Source organism: Nannospalax galili, unplaced genomic scaffold, assembly GCF_000622305.1.
Source record: "Nannospalax galili isolate Female #2095 unplaced genomic scaffold, S.galili_v1.0 scaffold1230, whole genome shotgun sequence".
NCBI classification, from domain to species: Eukaryota; Metazoa; Chordata; class Mammalia; order Rodentia; family Spalacidae; genus Nannospalax; species Nannospalax galili.
This window is the reverse complement of record NW_008329135.1, coordinates 1,397,172-1,417,274: the sequence shown is the minus strand read 5'-3', so window position 1 is coordinate 1,417,274 and position 20,103 is coordinate 1,397,172. Positions and strand designations below refer to the sequence as shown.

At 41.6% G+C, this 20,103-nt stretch overlaps 2 protein-coding genes across 2 annotated transcripts in view; one reads left to right on the top strand and one right to left on the bottom strand.

Annotated features, from left to right (window-relative positions):
* Positions 1–15,871: 15,871 nt before the first annotated feature.
* Positions 15,872–16,940, bottom strand: Capza3 (capping actin protein of muscle Z-line subunit alpha 3). The gene has a single exon (XM_008832884.1). It carries the CDS (start codon positions 16,826–16,828, stop codon positions 15,872–15,874), a length of 957 nt encoding a protein of 318 aa, XP_008831106.1. The 5' UTR covers positions 16,829–16,940.
* A 951-nt stretch (positions 16,941–17,891) lies between these two features.
* The window catches only part of Plcz1 (phospholipase C zeta 1), an 87,583-nt gene continuing 85,371 nt past the window's right edge, over positions 17,892–20,103 (top strand). Inside the window, exons 1-2 of the mRNA XM_008832881.1 lie at positions 17,892–17,947; positions 19,374–19,497. Of these exons, the coding sequence (XP_008831103.1) occupies positions 17,892–17,947; positions 19,374–19,497 (180 nt within the window). The remainder of the gene's footprint in view (positions 17,948–19,373; positions 19,498–20,103) is intronic.

Sequence of the window (20,103 nt, the reverse complement as noted above, 5' to 3'; positions counted from 1 at the left end):
TAGATTTGATGCTGAATACTTTCTGTAGTAATAAGTAATAGTCATTCAGTGACATATAAACCAATTGGAAATAAATTAGGCTTATTGTTGTCTCTATGCGATGCATTGCCAATAAATTATATTTTTACCTTTAATAATTATCAAATTTATAATATATCTATTATAACTAACATATTGCTTTGAACAGTTGTTTGTAGAAAAAGTCTAAAGTTTATTAAAGTTTTAAGAGTGTATGAAAAATACACCTTTTTTTTGGTAGCAAAAATAGTTGATAGAGTACCAGAGAAAGATTTTATAACATAAATATATTTTATTTTAAGCTCAAATTTGCTGGAGAGATGAATTAGGAAAGTTCAAGGAGATAGGAAAGTATAGAAAATCAGAAAAATATTCACTTAGCTATAAAATCATATGTTTAGATTCTATTGGAGACCTTTGAAGACTTGATAATAATATTTCAAAATATAAGTATTGCCTGGAATTCTACATTAACTCTTTAAACTTTTAAAGGTAAATCTTTGCCTTAACCCTAACACTTAGGAAACTGAGGCAGGAGGATTGTGAGTTCCAAAGCAGCCTGGGTTTATAGTGAGGAAATAAAAAAAAGGAAGGAAGGAGGGAGGGAAGGAAAGAAGGAAGGAAGAAGGAAAGAAGGAAGGGAGGGAGGGAGGGAAGGGAGGGAAGGAGGGAAGGAAGGAAGGCGGGAAGGAAGGAAGGAAGGAAGGAAGGAAGGAAAGAAGTCAAATATCGAGTGAAAAATGTATTATTTGAGGAGCTGTACTATTGGAGAAATGACTCAACGGTTAAGAACACCAACTGCTCTCGCAGAGGATCCAAGTTCGGTTTCAACCATCTGTATGTACCTCCAGTTCCAGGGGATCCAGAGCCCCTTCTGACCTCCATGGGCCCTGCATTACATGTGTGTACTTATATACACACAGGCAAAACACTCATACATGTAAAAATTGGATGCAAATTTTTCTAAGGGTATTTTTTTAGGATTTTAATGTTTGCTGGCTAAAGGCTTCTACCTTAGGGGACAGTGTTCTTTTGGTGACAACTTTTAACATCTATTTTTTTTCTCCCTTGTAGCAACTGTTCTCTGCTAGTGGCCAAGCCACTTGATCTTCAAGAGGGGATAGTACAAAGGCAGGAACTTATAGCATTAAAGATGGAAAGCTTGGTTTAATATGCAAGGTCCTCAGATGACTCCACTTGTTATCTACTTTGTGGTCTGGTCCCAACCAGAGCTACGTGTTCCCTAGTATCAAACTGCTCATTGTCTTTGACCAATCAGGCCCCTTTGTTCTTGTATGCCTTGGTACATTGTATATACAGATATAGCTTAATTACTGAAGGAAAAATTCAAAACAAGTAACTAAAAGATTTTTTTTTTCAGAATATTGCTGTAGAGAGAGCTGCCCAGACCTGAGGACCAGAGTTTTGTGGCAGGATGGTTTGGCCTTAGATTTTGTAGGGAAGGGCAGACAAGCTTGCAGCTAGGATTGCCTTTTGTCATCAGAGGGAGTCTCAGACACAAGGACAAGAAATGCTTATCCCTGTTTCAAGCCGAGTTTCTCTGAGGTCAGGGGATGCATCGAGTTTATCATTTATAAGATAAAGGTGGGAATTATTAGGGCCAGTGTCTGGCTTTGTCACCCATAAAGGAAGGAGTCATTTGTGAATCTTATTGATGTCAACGCTTCTCAAACTGCAGATCATATAACTGAAGGTGGGGGCTGCAGAGAAAATATTGGCAATAGTAAAAGATTTCTGGATGCACATAGCCAAAACAGATTCAAAATTGAATATGTGTATTAGTTACTTTTCTGTTGTTGTGAAAAAACACTATGACCAGGGCAACTTATAGAAGGAAGAGTTTATTTGGGCTTATGGTTCCAGAGGGTAAAGTCCATCATGGTGCAGGAGGTGTGGTGGGAAGAAGCGGCAGCAGAAAGCTGAGGGCTCACATCTTCAAGCAGGCACAGACAGCAGAGAGAGCAAGCTGGAAAGGGGACAGGGTTGTGAACTCTCAAAGCCCACCCCAGTGACGGGATTCCTCGGCAAGGCCACACCTCTTAAACCTCTGCAAACAGCGCCACCAATGGGCCAAGGGTTCCAATGCTTGAAGGCCAAATATGACATTCCTCATTCAAGCCACCACACATGAAATGGACTGAGGTGTTTCTGGCAGAGCCCACGTGTGTTACATTGTGAGACTTCACTGCAGCCTTGAGTCTGTGTGCACTTTATACTGCGTGTGCCATCATGTGACATCACACAACGCCAACGAAAGCTGTCAGAAACACCTCAGCTCAGATTTGAGACTACTGTACGTTATGAAATAGTGTTTTCAGTATACGCAGTTTTATGCTCTTATAAAGACATAATTGTTTAATGACAGAAGATACTTTTAATATTTCTTTACCATCACTCCTCATCGCGTATTAAATTAGTATATTTTTATATTGCATTGTTTGATAAGCAAGTATATCCATCTCATTAATACACAAATCATCTTTAATAAATGGCAGAATCCTCTGTATACCAAAGAATTGTTTTAAAATTCATTTATTTATGATTTATTATAAGTAAATGCTTGATTTGTATATTATATACCTATATTCTTATATCAGGTAAAAATTTCTCAGGTGAAAGGGGCCATGAGTGGAAGAAGTTTAAGAAGCCCTGAGCTGGGCTGGTTCATGAACACAGGAGGCTTCCAGACCATGGGAGGCTTGCTCCTGTGAGCCTGTGGCAGTGATGGCATTGAGCATGGGACCTATATTAGCTCAATTAAACAAGGGCCCAAAGGGGAAGTGAGAAATACGTGGCAGGTCAGCCAAAAAAAAAAAAAAAGGCCCTGAGCTAAGTTTTCTGGGGAAGGTGGTTCATTACAGTAAACTGGCTCTTGGAGTGCAAAAAGGGAGGTAGATTTTGGAAGAGAAGGAGTAAAGGTTAACTGTCTTTTTTCTAGGACTACAGGGTTCAGGTCAAACAACTTTGTCACCACATTTGACTAGCAACTTTGTGGTAAACCTTTCTGTCTGGTGACTTTCCTTTGTTACAGGTTCCCCAGGAAGCAGCCTTTGAGGCAGAGATTTGCTTACAGGCTTTTATTGGGCTCCTTTTGAGACTGGCATCTGTGGGCAAGAGGCAAAGCTATTTTGTGGGGACCAGGCTTCAGCAAATGAAATCTGGTCCTTAGTGTATCTGTGTATGATTCTGAAATAAGAAAGAACAATTTTTATACTTATTTTTATTTTTATGGTTATGAGTATATTACCTGCATGTATGTGAATATGCACCTGTGTCATGTAATGCCTGCAGAAGTCAGAAGAGGGTGTTGGATCCCCTGGAACCGAAGTTTACGGATGGTTGTTAACTGCCATGTAGGTGCTGAGAACTGAACCCGGGTCCTTTGCAAGAGCAGTCAGTGCTCTTAACCACTGAGCTATCTCTCCAACCCCAATTTTTACATTTTTAACAAACTATACAATAAGCTCACTTTAAAAAAGGTGTGTGTGTGTGTGTGTGTGTGTGTGTGTGTGTGTGTGTGTGTGTGGTTTGCAAAGACTAAATTTACTACCCAAGTGCTTTAGAAAAGTTTACTCCTGGGTTAGAAGTTGACAGAGGAATTACAGACGCATTCATAGAAAAGGACCTAGCCAGTTCTAGGGTGCTTGGGAGCTGGCATGCTGCTACACAGCAGTCTTGAGTTAATGAGGAGGCAGCGTGTGCTCATGGGGAAGGTGCCTGTGTGTGGCCATTCCGGTCCTGAGGGTGGGTGGTAGCTTTGGTGAAGTCCTCGGTACCTGCCTTCTCTAAGAGAGTTTGGTACTCTCCTGTTCTTCCACAGAGTGAAATTTCTTACTAGTTATCATGTAATTAGCTTTTCACCTGCCACTGTCCCCTGCGCAGTGGGGACCTACTCAGAAACAAGTATCCTCAGGAACAAGAATCCTGCCTTAGTTCTTTTTGAGAATATAGAATTCAGGGTCTGGCATAAAGAATGGGCTTAGTCAACATAAACTTCCTTGCTTTTTGTAAGATTGTTAAGTAGGAAGCAAGTGGTCAGCTGTCCAGGAGCTCATGGGGTAAGCCATTGCAAGGCTTGTTTTTTTTTTTTTTTTTTTTTTTTTTTTTCTTCAGAAGCAAGTTTCTTGTAAGCCAGCCCTTGCTTAGTTTATTTCCATGGATTGTTTGTGAATGGGTTGATGCCATTAGAATGTAAGGAAAGCAAAATGTGCAAGTTCAACCTCACATTTGGTTCTAGAAGTAATTCTCACTCCTCTGCATGTGGCTCTGTGTTTCCTGAACATTTAGGGCATGTAGAAGAAGGAGCAGTGCAGACACCTCCATCAGATTTTCCTTAACTTTGGTTATCTGTGCCTCCCAAACACAGGACTCACCACCCACTGCCACTTCGGAATAACCCAGTTTCATGCGCTTCCTCAGGATCCAAATCAGAAAGACAAAAAACAAAAAACAACCATTAAGGTGCTTCGTTGATGAGAGCTGAGAGATGCATCAGTATTCTCTTTACCCTTTGTTCCACTATGTTCCATGAGCCTTAGGTGTAGAGGTGTGGAGGTGTAGATGTGTCACTTACGGTTGGGCATTTCACAGGCAGTTATTCTCCGCATGTGAGCAGCTGTGGAACTTTCAGCTGGGCCTACAAAAAAAAAAAAAATAAAAAAAAAAATAAATAAATAAACAATAAAAAAAAAACAACCCTTAATTATAGGACCAAGGATTGCTCATCTCAAACTTTGCTTCCCATGATGGAGAACGTGACTTCTCTGTTCTTTTGACTGATTAGGTCTATAGGGAACAGAAAGCAAGAATACTAATGTCAAGCTCTCGGTTGTAATTACTATCTCCAAGTGGCTGGAAATAAGGAAATACCCACAGTCTCATCTTTAAATTATAATAACGGCTGGGGAGATGGCTTTGTCAGTCAGTACAGTGCTTGCTGTGCAAGCATGAGGGCCTGAGCTTGGATTTCCAGCAGCCAAGTAAAAAGCCAGGTGTAGTGGTGCACATCTGTAATCCCAGGACTGGGAGGGGGCAGCAGGAGGATCCGGGGGTCGCTGTCCAGCCAGTCTAGCCAATTGGTGAGCTCCAAGTTCAGTCGGAGACCTGGTCTCAAAAAATAAGTTTGGGGGGCGGGGCTGGGCATGGTGGTGCATGCTTTTAGTCCCAGCTCTTAGGAAACAGAGGCAGGCAGCTTTCTATGAGTTTGAGGTCAACCTGTTCTACATAGTGAGTTCCAAGCCAGCCACAGCTACATAGTAAGACCTTGTCTCAAAAACAAAATGAAAAATGGAAAAGCGAGGGTGATGAGCTAGTTCAGTGGGTAAAGATATTTGCCACCAAGGCTGTCAACCTAAGTTCAATTCCTGAGACCCACACGGTATAGAGGAGAATCGACTCCTGCATGTTGTCCTGACTCTACACATGCACCATGGCAAATGTAAGTGCGTGTGCAAACACACACAAATTAAAACAATTTAAATGAGGTGGAGAAGAGTGACAGAGGAAGACACTGTCTTTGGCCTCCAAACACAAGTGTACTTGCATGGGCCCCCCCCCCCCCAACTCACACACAATTAGAATAGGAATTCATTTGACATTCAGGTGTCCCTTTGCTATGTTAGCATTGGGCCATCTAAGTCCAGTGCTGTAGAAAGATGAACTCGGCTTTGGATACTCCCTTGTCCTGCACACCTTTGGAAAGATTGTGTTGTTAGTTCCATCACTGAATTCTTGGGGATAGAAAAGAAAACCTTGATTTGACAATACCTAGATTTCTATCTCTGGATTTAGAAATCCAATTCTAGATTCAGGGAGGGCATCTCTTGTGTTCTAGTCACTCCAAAGAATACCTTCTCCACTTAGTTATTCCAGATGCCTTTTGGCTCAGTGCATCAGAGCTGTATTTTACTGACATGCTTAAAATATTAATGTCTATATTTTGAGTTAGGCTATAGTAATGCTTGTAACATTTTCTGCTGCTGTGGACTAAACTGCAAAAGTGCATTAAATTCCTCAGAATTTTTTATCTTGGGGTGGATGTAAATTGCCTGTCTTTCTTTGTGCCAGAAACTCCAGGACATCTAGAGGGTCTGTGTGATTGTGTGTCGGGGCACCAAAGCATCCCCAACACTTATTTGAAAAGTGTCAACTCATTTTCTCTTACACTGCCATTTCCCAGAAAAAACATCTCACTAATAATTTTACAGTGAAATTCCTTCCAATGCAGCACTCAGTTTAAAAAATAAAAAAGGAAACGGGTTTTTATCTTTGTGGTTTGGCTGCTTTTGACAAACTCATTGGACTATCATGAGCAGAAATTAAAAAATGAACAGTTCAGCAATTTCTTTCCGCTAACTGTCTTTGCCAGCAGGAAAGGAGAAGGAGGCATTGGGAGAGATGCGAATGAAGTCGAAGGCTGGAGTGTGGGAGACCAGAGAAGCAGCCGATTTATGCCTCGGAAGCAGTGCGGTAAAATGACCTGTTATGATCTAGAGTGAGCTCAGCTCAAGCTACACTATGTCTTTATGATCAAACGTTCATAATCTCTGGACCTGGTAGGGAGTACAGGAGCTTTGCCACTTGCCTGTTAGGACTCTGCACTCCTTACAAGTCGTGGCATCTTTTGATATCTCCTAATAAATGCCTTGAGACCAGCAGCTGAAGTCAAATTCATGTTTTCCAATCATCTTCCAGGCAAGAATAGGGACAGACCACCCTAAGCACTTTCCTTTCAGTTTGTGCTTAATTTGAAGACCAACACGAGACACATCAGGGCACCTTGCTTTGTCATGAAGGTGACGTCCTTAACTTGCACGCCCAACTTCTGTCTTACTGCCGCAGACCCTCTCACTAAGCAAGTGGAAGACACGGGCTCTCCCTTGAGCTAGAGTTTTGGGCAATTGTTAGCTGCCTGATGTCTGCAGTATTAAGATATGATACTTTTAAGGTCAAGTTAACAAGAAGGTGTGTTTATGCAAAGCTGTTCTGGCAGAGATGGGTCAAGGCTGCAGACTTTAGGGTTTAATGCTTAGTGAAAAGTTTAGTAAAATTTAAAAAGAAAAGAGAAGCTGGGCGTGGTGGTGTTTGCCTTTAATCCCAGCACTAGGGAGGCAGAGGCAGGCAGCTCTCTGTGAGTTCAAGTCCAGCCTGGTCTACATAGTGAGTTCTAGGACATCTGGGGCTACAGAGAGACCCTGTCTCAAAAAGACCAAAAAAAGAAAAAAAAGAAAAGAAAAGATAAATGTTTAGAAACCAAAAAAAAAAAAAAAAAGGAAAAGATGCTCACACTATGAAAAAAAGAAGTTTCAAGAAGTGCTTAGCAACAGGTCATGGATCATGAGTAGTGAAGTCTTCCACTCACACTGTCTCTGATGAGTATCATGAAGATGGGCATGCTGAGAACTGTGGTGGAGGAGGAGGATGTGAATGGGTGCTTAGCATCACCAACCATCAGTGAAACTGATGGGGTCTGAGATGGCTCAGTGGGGAAAGGCACCTGCCGCCAAGCTTGACTACCCGAGTCACAGCAGGACATCCCTTTATGTTTGTTAGGCTGGGTAGTCTAAATAAATCAAAAGCAAAGGCTGTAAGTGAGAACAGTGTGGGAAAAGTAGAGTGCTTAAAATGTTGATGGTAGGACCGTAGACTGCTGAAGGCACCACAGACGAGTTCCTCAAAAGGTACAGAGCCACTATGGCTTATCCAGCAAGGAAGTAAAGCAGAACCTCAAGAAATACTCGTACCCCACAATCATATTGTATATGGAAGCAATCAAGGTTTCTTTTAAAATTTATTTTGTTATGTGTATGAGTGTTTTACCTGCATGTGTGTAAGTGCATGTATATGTGTGCATTGCCTATGGAGGCCAGGACAGAGGGCGTTTGATCCTCTGGAACTGGAGTTACAGATGGTTGTTAGCTGCCATGTGGGTGCTGGGACCTGAACCCAGATCCTCTGCAAGAGTAACTAGTGTTCTTAACGCCTGAACTTTATCTCTGGCCCTGTGATCTAGGTGTCTAGCAATGAAGAATGGATATTCACAGAATGGAATACTATTCAGCCTTTAAAAGGAAGGAAAAATCTTGCTACTTGTGATAGTATAGCTGACTCTAGAGGAGTGTGTGCTAAATGAAATAAGCTGATTACAGATGGAGAAATACTGCATGATTCCATTGACACTGAGGTTTCTTACATAGCTAACTCCTAGAGACAGGGAGGAGAATGGTGGGTTTTAGAGACTGGGAGAGAGACAGGGGGAGCTTTCTTTGATGGCACAAAGTTTCTGTTGTACCAGATGAATGGGTTCAAAATGCCTGCTTTACAACATGGTAGCTATAATTTCTATGGCCTTGTACATTTAAAAATATGTTAAGAAGATACATCTCTTATTAAATGTTCTTACCAAAACCCCCATAAAAACAGGGAGGAAATATTTGTCGAGGTGGTGGATATGCTTTGTACTTTGGCTGTGGTGAGAGTGTCATGAGTGTATGTATGTATCCAATCCCAAAACACCCACATTTGATGTGTAAAGTCTTTTGTAGCAACTATAAGTTTTCCTGGGTAAACATGAAGAGGACAGAGAACGAAGTCTGGAAGATGGCTCTATTTGGGGTAAGGAACTGGGCATAAAGGGAAATGAAGGGCTTAAGATGTGCATACAAACAAGGAAAGAAGTCTTTTAAGATTAAAAAGAGAGTTCTCTTGATAATGGAAAGGTCATGAGAACAAACATGGATGGATTTTAAGACTCAGGATGAATTTTTATTAGTCTGTTGGCAAGAAGCCAGAATGGAGAGTAAGGCTGTGATGGTACCTAGAGAGTGCGATTTTGAGGCGTGACACACCCGAGAGGAATTTCAGTGAGTCAGTGTGAAAAGTGCTTCCAGTTTGCTGTCTCTTGTTGCTGTTGATGGATGGCACCTTGTCTCCAAGGACCCTCATCATAACACACTGCATATTGCCAGGTTGGGCCTTGGTGGTTGTTGCTTTATGTTGTGGCCCTTTGTTGTTTAGTTTTGCTTTTGAGACGGGTCTTAAACTTACCATCCTCCTGCCTCAGCCTCCTGAGTGCTGAGATCACGGGTGTGCACCGCCAGGCTCCACTGACTTCTTGAAGCTTGAGTTTTCAATTGACCTTTTCCTGAACTCTTGTGAAATCTGATCTCAGCTACACTTCAGTCTCTTTGTCTTGATCAGCAATCAGCTGATTCTTGGGCTCCACCCCGAGCATCACATAAACCAAACATGGCCACACAACTCTAAATCCAAGCAGGAAGATGAGTACGTCAAGGTCGGTTTTGGCTACACAGCCAGTTCAAGACCAGCCTGGGCTAGAGACCTTGTCTCAAATGTGTGTGTGTGTGTGTGTGTGTGTGCGTGTGTGTAAATATACATATATATATATATGATGCACATACACATATATATACATAAACTTTTCACTTTCTTTTATCTTGGTCCTCTCAAAAAACATCCTGTTCCCACTGTTCTTTAAAAAAAATCTTCCACATAAAGTTCTCAGGTACTTTCAACACCAAAATTTTCACGACTTCCTTTTATTTCTATGTCCTTGTTACTTAATTATCTTCAAAAGGTGATGGACTTAATTAAGGTCATGCTACATTCTAGGGTACTCTCCCAAGCAATTTCACCTGTCTCATCAAATTCTTTTAAGGATCACACAACTGGCAATTATGTTTAACAAACTAAGTTTAACAGTTTAACAAACTAAGACGGTTCTTAAGCTAACTCAGCCATAATGACATAGTTGGTCTCTGTCAGAACTCCCTGTGGTGGACCTCTGCTTGAGTATTTCTTTAAAAATATACCTTACTATTTTTTAATTTTATGTGTATGAGTGTATAGCCTGCATGTGTGTAAGTGTGCCTGTGTTGTGCAATGTCTGCAGAGGCCAGAAAAGAGCATTGGATTCCCCTGTAACTGGAGTTATGGTTGATTGTTAGTCACGATGTGGGTGCTGGGAATCGAATCCAGGTCCTCTTGCAAGAGCAGCCAGTGCTCTTAACCACTGAACCATCTCTCCAGCCCCTCTGCTTGAGTCTTGAGTGGAACACAATATGCTCATTTAGCCCTCTGGATCAGCCCCCAAGGGGAAAGGTAGGAAACTTTTGACAGAGAATCACCAAATTGAAAAAAAGAAAACAAAAAAAAAAACCCGTGACTTTCCAAGAACTTAATTTTCTTAACCTTAACAGAGGAGAACTTTCCACTTAGAGAAAAGAACAAGGGCTTAACTTTTTTGTGCTTACTTTTTATCATGGCAGGAAGAAGTCTCTGGCAGTATCAGAATGGAAGCAACCGCTCTGGAATAAGGGGCGAGAACATTGGCCCTGTGGGTCTGCAACGACACATGTGGGGAGATGTGCTGGTGTTTATAAAACCCGGAGGCCAGCGAAACCTCCCATGCTTCATATATTTACCATCTCTCCTCTCCCTGCCTCTGGCTCTTGTTTACATGAAGATCTACCATAGGACAGGCAATAAGGGATTTGGGATTGACTAAATTCCAGCCTGATGGAGCTTATATTCCAGTTAAGAATGGGTGGGGATAAAACACTGAATTGTTTCAGAATGATCAACATTGTCTTTATCATACATCGCACTCCTCAATATCTGGTGTGTGTGTGTGTGTGTGTGTGTGTGTGTGTCCAGATGCTGAGGCATGTGCAGGCACAGTGAAGGTCTAAGTGTGAATGTATGTGTGTGTGAGGAGGAAGCAAGAGAGAGAGAGAGAGAGAGAGAGAGAGAGAGAGAGAGAGAGAGAGAGAGAGAAACTACATTTCCCTGACTATACCAATAAAGAAATAATTACCAAGTACATAATCTTCAGTGAATGCTCTTGGTATATAATGTGGCATAAGTTAATGAAATACCTTTTCAAGATTCTGTACTGTATTGTTTTAAATGATAAATTGATACTATTGTCAAGACCTTTGTAGTTAGGCCCTTCTTGCCTTCCCTCCCTTCCCTTCCTCCCTCCCTCCCTCCCCTCCTTCCCTCCCTTCCTCCCTTCTTTCCTTCCTTTTGTGTTTTGGTTAGATAGAGGCTCCTGTAGCCCAGGCTGGCTTCAAACTGGCTATGAAGCTGAGAATGACCTTGAACACCTGATCCTTCTGCTTCTGTCTCCCAAGTGCTGAGATTACAGGTGTGTGTCAAGGAGGCAGTTTCTCAATGTTATTGAAGGGGTTATAAATGTTGTTAAAAAGTATTTCTGCAGAGCATTTGGCAGTATGTAGTTTGACCATTAATGACTGTCTTTTTAATATGCAACTTTGAGGAATTTATCTTAAGGGAAACAACCCAAGATGTGGGAAAATATATGCTCACTGTAGAATAACTGATAGCAGAATAAAATGCTAAATATGTGAATTATATATGAAGTATGAAAAGGCTGTCTTGTTATGGTTCATTTATAGTGTGAATACCATCTAAATAATTCAATGTATATGCTCAGGAAGTTTTGGATGACATGGGACAATGTTTATGATACATGCATTATGTAAAAAGAACGAAATATAAATTTTATGTTATATATCCTTAATATTTAAAATAATTCTAAAAGCCAGATAGAAAAAATAAATCAAAGTACTTTAAATTTTAAGCATTATCTACAATTTTTACATGTGACATATATCTTAAAATATCGATAATGTTTTTTTGAGTCAGGGTCTCACTCTGTGGGTCCCGGCTGGCCTGGTACTTGCTAGGTAGACCAAGCTGTCCTCGATCTCACAGAGATTTGCCTGCTTCTGCCTCTTGAGTTGCTGGGGTTAAGGATGTGCACCATTATACCCGGCCCAGTATATTATTTTTGTTTATAGTAGTTTTTGTTTCGTCTTTAGAGAGAGGCTCACATTATGTAGGCCAGGCTGAACTTGAAGTTGTGATCCTCTTGTCTCAGCTTTCTGAATGCCAAGATTACACACTCAGTAACATTACTGTTAAAGCCACAAGTTAGTGTATGTGATAGTTGGTATTGATGGTCAATTTGACAGGATCTAGAGTCATCCATGAGACAAGTATGCTGTGAGCGATTATTTGAATTAAGCTAACCTCTGGATATGCGTGTGAGGATTTTCTTGATTAGGGTAATTAAAGTGGGAAGGCCCACCCTGAATGCTGGTGGCACCATTCCTTGGTGATGGGTCGTGGTCTGTATGAAGAGGAGAAAGTGAGCTAAGCACCAGAATTCATCACTCTCTGCTTCCTGATTGTGGATGTGATGTGACCAGCTGCCTCAGGTGTGACCTGCTGCCTCAGGCTCCTGCCATCACACCTTGCCTACCATAATGGCCTGAACTCTTAAACTATAACCCCAAATAAACCCTTCCTTTCTTACCTTGCATCTATCAGGGTATTTTATCACACTAGCATGACACTAATTTAACTAACTAACTAACTAACTAACTAACTAACTAACTAACTAACTAAATTACTTACTTAGAGTGGGAGCTCAATGTCTCTAATTTTCCCATAAACCATCGAGTCCTGTTCTGGAATGATCTGGAAAATCATATTTACAGCTGTAACCATAAACTATCACACATTTTTGTTAAAGGGTCCAGATGATGGCTTCTTTTTAGTACATGAGAAGGATTTTCTTTTTTCACATGACAGATGAAAGCCTGGCTTTGGGCCATACACAGTAAGCAGTGGGAACAGTGTCTGCTGGGCAATGGTTTGGTGAGAAATGATTTTAAATAAATTATGGCTCCGTTGCCTAAATTGTGTTCCTGGTTGATAGCCTCTGTGTCAGAGCTACCTCTGATAGTTCTGATATTGGTCTAACAGTATAGATATGCTGGACTTGGGGTTGTAGCTTAGTGGTAGAGGACAAGAAATCTCAGTAGGAGGAGAAGGAGGAGGAGGAGGAGGAGGAGGAGAGAGAGAGAGAGAGAGAGAGAGAGAGAGAGAGAGAGAGAGATCCCAGCCTGCTAAATCAGAATCCTAGAATGGGCTCCAGGATCTTGTGTTTTTGAAGTTAAACCCAGATAATTCTCTTGAAATTCTCTAATAAAACTTAAGAGCCAGGATTGGGAAGATGAATCAGTGGGTAAAGTATGTGCTGTGCAGCCGTGAGGACCTGAGTTCATATCCCCAGAACCCAAATGAAAAATCCAGTGTGGTGACCCATTTGTAACCCCAGTGTTGGGGGTGGAGACAGGAGGATCCTGGGAACTCTCTAGCCAGTCGGTCTAGCCTCTTAGTGAGAGACTCTGCTTCAAAAATAAGATGGAGATCAAGGACAACACCAACATTGACCTGCTGCTTCCCTAGGCATGTACATACACACACACACACACGAACCCACACACACACACACACACACCCCTCACACAATAAGCAAACAAATAAGTTAGTAGTTGGGGCAAAGATTTGAGGTTTAGGAACTCTTCCATAGACTTCTCTGCTCTGATGTTTGTTGAGTAGAACTAAATCTTTGTTCATTTGCATGCACTCAAGGCACAAAATACTTTCCTTTCCAGGTAATTCAGAACTGGAAGATGGGGTCTTCCTACTGTTTTTCCATAATCTTGTTTATTGGATTTAAGATTGGCATTCACTGAAAGAGCAGACACCAGTGAAATGCGGGGACAGTGGCTGGGTGACATCTCCAAGGACTTGCTGAGCTGGAAGGCAACAGTTACCTGCTCTGGGATGTCTTGGTGTGGCATGCTTGGTGGTCGTTGATCAGCAGAGCACAGTGCTCCTGTGTGCTGTTCTTCTCATCATTGACCAAACACCTGACAGAAACATGAGGGAGGAAGGGTTTCTCTTGGTTCATGGTTTCAGAGGACCCCAATTTGCTTTCTGATGCCTTGATAAACCCCTGGAAAGGCATTTGGGGAGGAAAGGATTTATATGGCTTATGGTTCACAGTCCATCACCGAGGAAAGTTAAGGCAGGAACCCAAGGTAGGAACCTGCAGGGGAGCTGAAGCAGAGCATGGAAGAACACTGCTTGCTGGCTTGTTTCTCCTGCCTTGCTCAGCCGCTTTTCTCACACAGTCCAGCCTCACCTGCCCAAGGATGATGGTAATACCCACAGCAAGTGAGCCCTCCTACATCCATTAGCAATCAAACAAATGCCCTAGAGACATGTCACAGGCAGGTCTGATGGAGGAAATTCCTCAGTTGAGGTTCCCTCTTCCCAAGTATCTTTAGTTTGTATCATCTTAACTAAAACTAACCAGCACAGGAGGGCTCAGTCCATGTTCCCTGGGCTGCATGCACATGGGCAGAACATCATGGTGGTAGAGCACAAGGTGGAGTGGACTGTTTAACCTCATGTCAGACAGGATGCAAAGAAGGGACCAGAGACCAGTTGTAACCTTTAAAAACATGCCCTCAAGTGACCTGCTTCCTCCAACAAGACCCCATCTCCAATTTCCAGAAACTCCAAAAATAATGCCACTAGCCGGGGACTAAGCATTCAGTAAATGGGCCGTTGCCACCTTCAAACCATCACATAATGAATCAGGCCTCCCTGGATGGCTGAGATCCCACACAGTGTGAACACTCTTCAGTCACATACATCTGCCAGTGTGACCAGACTCCTCTGGTCTGAATGGTGAAATGTAATCCTCAGGGTGGTGGCCTTAGAGGATGGAGAGTTTGGGAAATCCTGAGTTTGTAGCTTTAATGAACAGGTTTAGTGCCCTTATGAGACTCTGGTGATCTGTCTTGCCCTTTCCATCCTGTGAGGAGATGGAGAAACTCCCCCTGTGAGGAAACAGATCCCTCACCTGACACCCACTCTGCTGAGATCTTATGCTTTCCAACCTCAAAACTGTGAGTTCCAGTTTTCTATTATTAGCTGCTCGCTTACATTTATTTTATTTTATTCTGGGTGGGGAAGGGAAGAAGTGGGTGCATGCGGAAGGCAGAGGACAGCTTGTGGAGTCAGTCCTAGACTTCCACCATTTGTGTCCCGGGCATAGAACTCAGGTGTTCAGTCTCAGCAGCAGGTACCTTTACAGGCTGAAGTCACATAGCCTGGCCACACCTAATGGTATATTTTCATAGCAGCCTGAACAGACCGAAACTGGTATCTTAAAGGACTCGAAACTCGGCTCTTTTTATGTAAAGTGAAGTTAATACTAGAACCAGGATGATGAAGTGTTGCATACTAAACATTTAGTACAGGCTTGTCATGAAGTATCTGTAAAGTGTTTATACTGATGACTTTGTAAGGGCTCAACAAAACAAGGTGGCAAGCAAGGGGGAAGTGGGACCAGGTGTAATAATAACACTCTGTCATCTGAGCTCGATTCTTTTAGATTTATTTTTATTATTTTTAAATGATGTGTACGTGTGTGTCTATGTGTGGGTATGCACATGTGGCTGCCAGTGTCCACAGAGGCTAGAAACGTCAGATCCCCGGAAGCTGGAGTTACAGATGGTTGTGAGCTGCCTAACATGGGTGTTGGTAACTAATTCAGATCCTCTTGTGAGAGAAGTCACACCCTTAACTGATAAGCTTAGATTTTCAAATTCAGTTGGTTTTATGGAATTAGCCAAATCCAATGTCATTTATTAAAGTCTACCATATTTGGTTGGTCTAAGACTGAACTGAGTAATGTAAAAGATCACACAGTGATGCTTATGTGTCTAACTACACAGTTCCAGAGATGTGGAATTCTCACACACACACACACACACACACACACACACACACACCCTTAATCCTGGCCACCTCCCCACTATAAATCACTGAATACTGACTGCTAGAATGACCGACTTCTTATTCTTTTCCTTATTTAAACTTTCATAGGACTAGCGACTGCCCAATTAGTCCAGGAGCTGCTCAGTTATGTGCAAACACCCCCTCCCCAGAAACAGAACCACTTGGCAGGAGACAACCGCCTTAATATGATCCAGTTGCCCAACACACTTCTTGAGTAAATGACGTACCCTAACTTAGGGTGCATCACCAGATTCAAGTCAGAGAGTATCCTCTGCCAGTCGATCAGTGTGCGGGTCACTGGAAGATCCCTCCGTAAAATTTTTCTCAGGGCTTCGTTGGACAAGTCTTGTAATTCTTCCATCACGGCGGCTTGAAATTTGTTCTCTTCCTCTTCCACAAGCCTTGCGAAACTGAGAGCCAGCTGAGCTTGGTTCACCACCTCTAAGCTTTCCTTGAGGTCTTTGGAGATTTCAACGTGAAGGTTGACGCACCAGAAGAAGTGAGCTTGCACAAAAATCCTTCCTGTTACTTGAGTGAGAAACGGATTCACTTGGAAGATCCACTTAGATTTCCACAGACCATTCCAACAGTCCCCGTTGTCGTAGTTGTGATCTTCGATGCAAGCTATCAAGAACTCCTTGTTTTTGATGGTTTTCCTCAGCACATTGCAATTTCCCATCTGGTAGTGATCGTTCACGTACAGTTTTAAGGCGCACAGAACAACGGATCTCAGGTATTCAGTCTCATTCTGAATGATACCGTGGCTTTGGATATCTCTCAGCTGATTTTGAAGCAGGTCAAATCTGAAAGAAAGTTTGCTTTGATGGTCAAAGAATCGGAAGTCGCCCATCACATTGTGGTGAGATAAGAGGACTGGGTTGCCATTGATGCAGAGTGGTACATAGTATTTTTGGCAGTGCTGATGGCCAACGCACTCACCCTGTTGGTGCATAAGTTTCTTATCTCGGATAAGTAGACAGAGATCGTCAAAGGCGTTCAAAAATTCCCCAGGAGGAGCCTGAATTAAGAGTCTTCGAATTACTTTTTCTTTTTCTTTCCTTCTCAAAATGCTGAGTGACATAATTGATCGCAGCAGAAGTAAAACATCTGAATTGAAGCCTGTTCACAGGAGGAGAGAGCAGTCCATGGGACACCTTGCCCATTCAAGGTGTTAATCTTCCAAGCTTGAGGTCAGTGTGTCTAAGCATGAGGACAGGTCAGCTGCTAAGCCCTGCCCATCCTGGTGAAGTTGGAAAGGAGCTTGCCTTAGGAAGCATGGAACTTATGATGTCACAATGGGTGCTCAGACCACAAGAAGAAAAGGAGTCACCTGGCAGCTGTGGTACCAGCCAACCAGCTATCCCAATTGTGAGGATTTTAAGAACTTAGCTTCCTGAACAGTATTCTTCAAAAGCGTATGTGTCTCTCTGTGGTGTGCTGGGTGTTGTCATCCATCTAGAGAAATAGCCTAGCGTTTCTAGACAGCGTTTGACAGGGTGTTATATTTTCAGTTGTCCTAGGGGCATTGATTTCCACTTGGACCATTAGAATAGGTGCCTCCCTCCACTGGACAGACATGGTGATGAAAGGTTTGAGGGGTTGGGAACAAAAGAAGAAAAATAAAGCGAGATACACGGGGGATGAGGGAGATGGCTCAGCTGGTAAAGGAGCTTGCTGCCAAGTCTGATGACTTGAGTTTGGTCCCCAGGACCCATATGGTAGGAGAGAACCGACTCCTGCAAGTTGTCCTCTTCCACATGTGGGCATGGCAATCACACACACACACACACACGTAAAAATAGACATATAATGGGAATTTATGGAAAAATGCCAGACAGATGCTGCACATAAAAGCACACTGTGGGGTTGGAAATGTTCAGAATGAAGAAGTCAGACCTTTAGGACTGGCTCATAGAGGGCCACATCTTTCATGATGGGTTTTTTTTTTTTTTTGGTAAGACTTAAGTGTGAGCTAATTTCAAAGAGGTAACAGTGCTGTGTTCTCTGGTTTCTCCCTAGAAAGTCCGTGGCAGAGATAACAGCCCGTGCACACTACAAAATTCCTTTTCCACAAAGAGGCAGAGTTAGGTATATTTGGAACCGATGACACTGTCTGAAGAGGAGATACCTCTAAAGAAGGCAACATGTATCAGACTATGAAACCTTGGAAACGAGATATCCATGACAGCGCAGAAGCCAAATATCCATTCATTAGGTCTTTCTGTTCCGTTGCTTTTCTTCCTCTTGGTTCATCTTCTGCATTTGACTGTTACTCTATAGAGTCCTGAATTTAAGTGTGTGCCATCTAAGTATGAACGTCCTACTTTTCTGCACAGTTGTTCTGAGCTTTTCTGGGTTTCCTTAGACTCCTGTTACCATTATTATTATTATTATTATTATTATTGTAAGAAAATGAACTTTACCATATTGAATCATAGCCAATAAGTTTAAGAACAGCTCATTAGCTCTAACAATTTTTTACCTATGGCTTCCATGGCTTTATTATTATTTTATCCTACTATTTTATCTCAATCTTTGAATTTTCAAGTTGAAGTATCTATCCTAAATTTTTTAGTTTATCTGTTCATAATAAGTAAATTTGATTCCTGTACTTTTCTTTATCATATCAAATATATAGTCATTGGAGCTTTTTTGTTGTTTTGTTTTGTGCATTTCTTTTTAAAAAAATTTTATTGAATTTTTGTGTATTTCATACAAAAAATCATCTTTATACCCCCTCCCCCCTTCCTCTTTGGCACCCTCCCCACTGGAGTTCATACATTTTTGTCATTTGTATTAAGGATTATTATGTAAAATTAGTGCCCCAAGATTTCCCTCAGTGCAAGTTCAACCACCACTGGAGATTTTTATTTGTTTTCGTTTGTTTATTTTGTTTGGATATGGAATTTCATATAGCCTAGGCTGGCTTAACACTTTCCGTGTAGCCAAGGATAACCTTGAACTTCTGATCTTCCTGCCTTCACCTTCTGGTGCTGAGATTACAGGTGTGCACCAGCTCATTTGCTTTATGAGATGCTGCGGATTGAATCCAGGCTCTTTTGCACGATAGACGAGTACACAACCAACTGGGTTTTATGATGGTATTTGAAATGGTTTTGGAGGCAGGCTTGTAATGGGACATTTGACTAGTGAAATAGCAAGAGTAATAAGAATAATAATATCAATCATGGTTAATATTTACTGAGTGCTCAGTACTAGAAGTTGTGGCCAACAATATGCTGTGAACTTGTTAATGCTTTTGCCTCCTATAAGGTTTAGTGTTGATTTGCCCACCTTTCTGGATGAGGGAGGTCAGGCAGGTCGGAGGATCTTGGAGTCCAGAGGCTTGGAAGTCTTAGTTTTCAGCCAGTACATTGTAATAATAGTATACTGAATTCTCAAGTGGTGACTTTCTCAAGTTTTAAAATTTTTCCTGCATTTTAATTGTGTTATGCCCATTTATGTCTTTACTATTATATAATAACAATATCATTTTGTTAAATAGTATTTATTATATAGCAGCTTAAGTACAGTTAGAATAACCATTAAAAAAATTGAAGGCAAATGGGGACTTTAAATACTTGGTGACTTTCTTTGAGATTTCCTTGACTTCCTGTGCTTCATACATGGTTTTTGTCAAAGGTTCAGGATGAATTTAGAGGTGGAAAAATCAACATTGAAAATACTTACAGATTACTTGAAAAACTAAATATTCAGTGCAACTTTGCTCATGTAAAACATATTTTTAAGGTGAGATGACACCCACCCCCTGCCTTTCCCATCCTGTGAAGGACTTAATCCCATGTAAGTGAACATTAATAGGTATTTGAGTGTTTCTTTAGAAAATACATATGGAACATTGCACTGAAGAACAAAATGAATTAATTGTGCCAAATACATTTATAATCCAATTGGAGAGGGTTTAGGTAGGAGGTAAAATTAGATATTACTAAAATTTAAAATAATACCAGGCAGAGACTGGAGAGATGGCTCAATGGTTAAGAGTACTGGCTGCTCTTGCAGAGGACCCAAGTTCGATTCTCAGCACCTACATGGCAGCTAACAACCATCCGTAACTCCAGTTCTAGGATCTGATGCCCTCTTCTGACCTCTGCAGGCATTGCACAACATGGGTTCACTTACATTAAACATGCAGGCAATACACTCATACACATAAAATAAAAATAGTAAACAAAACATTTAAAAAAGATACCAGGCCATTGACTTGGAAGATTTCCTGAGTGTACAGAAATGGTCATACCAGACCTAGGCTGAGAGGCAAAATTAGAATTGGTTGTACAAGGATCAAAATCATAAATTTTTAAATGTAAAATAAAATGAATGCTAGTGGACTTC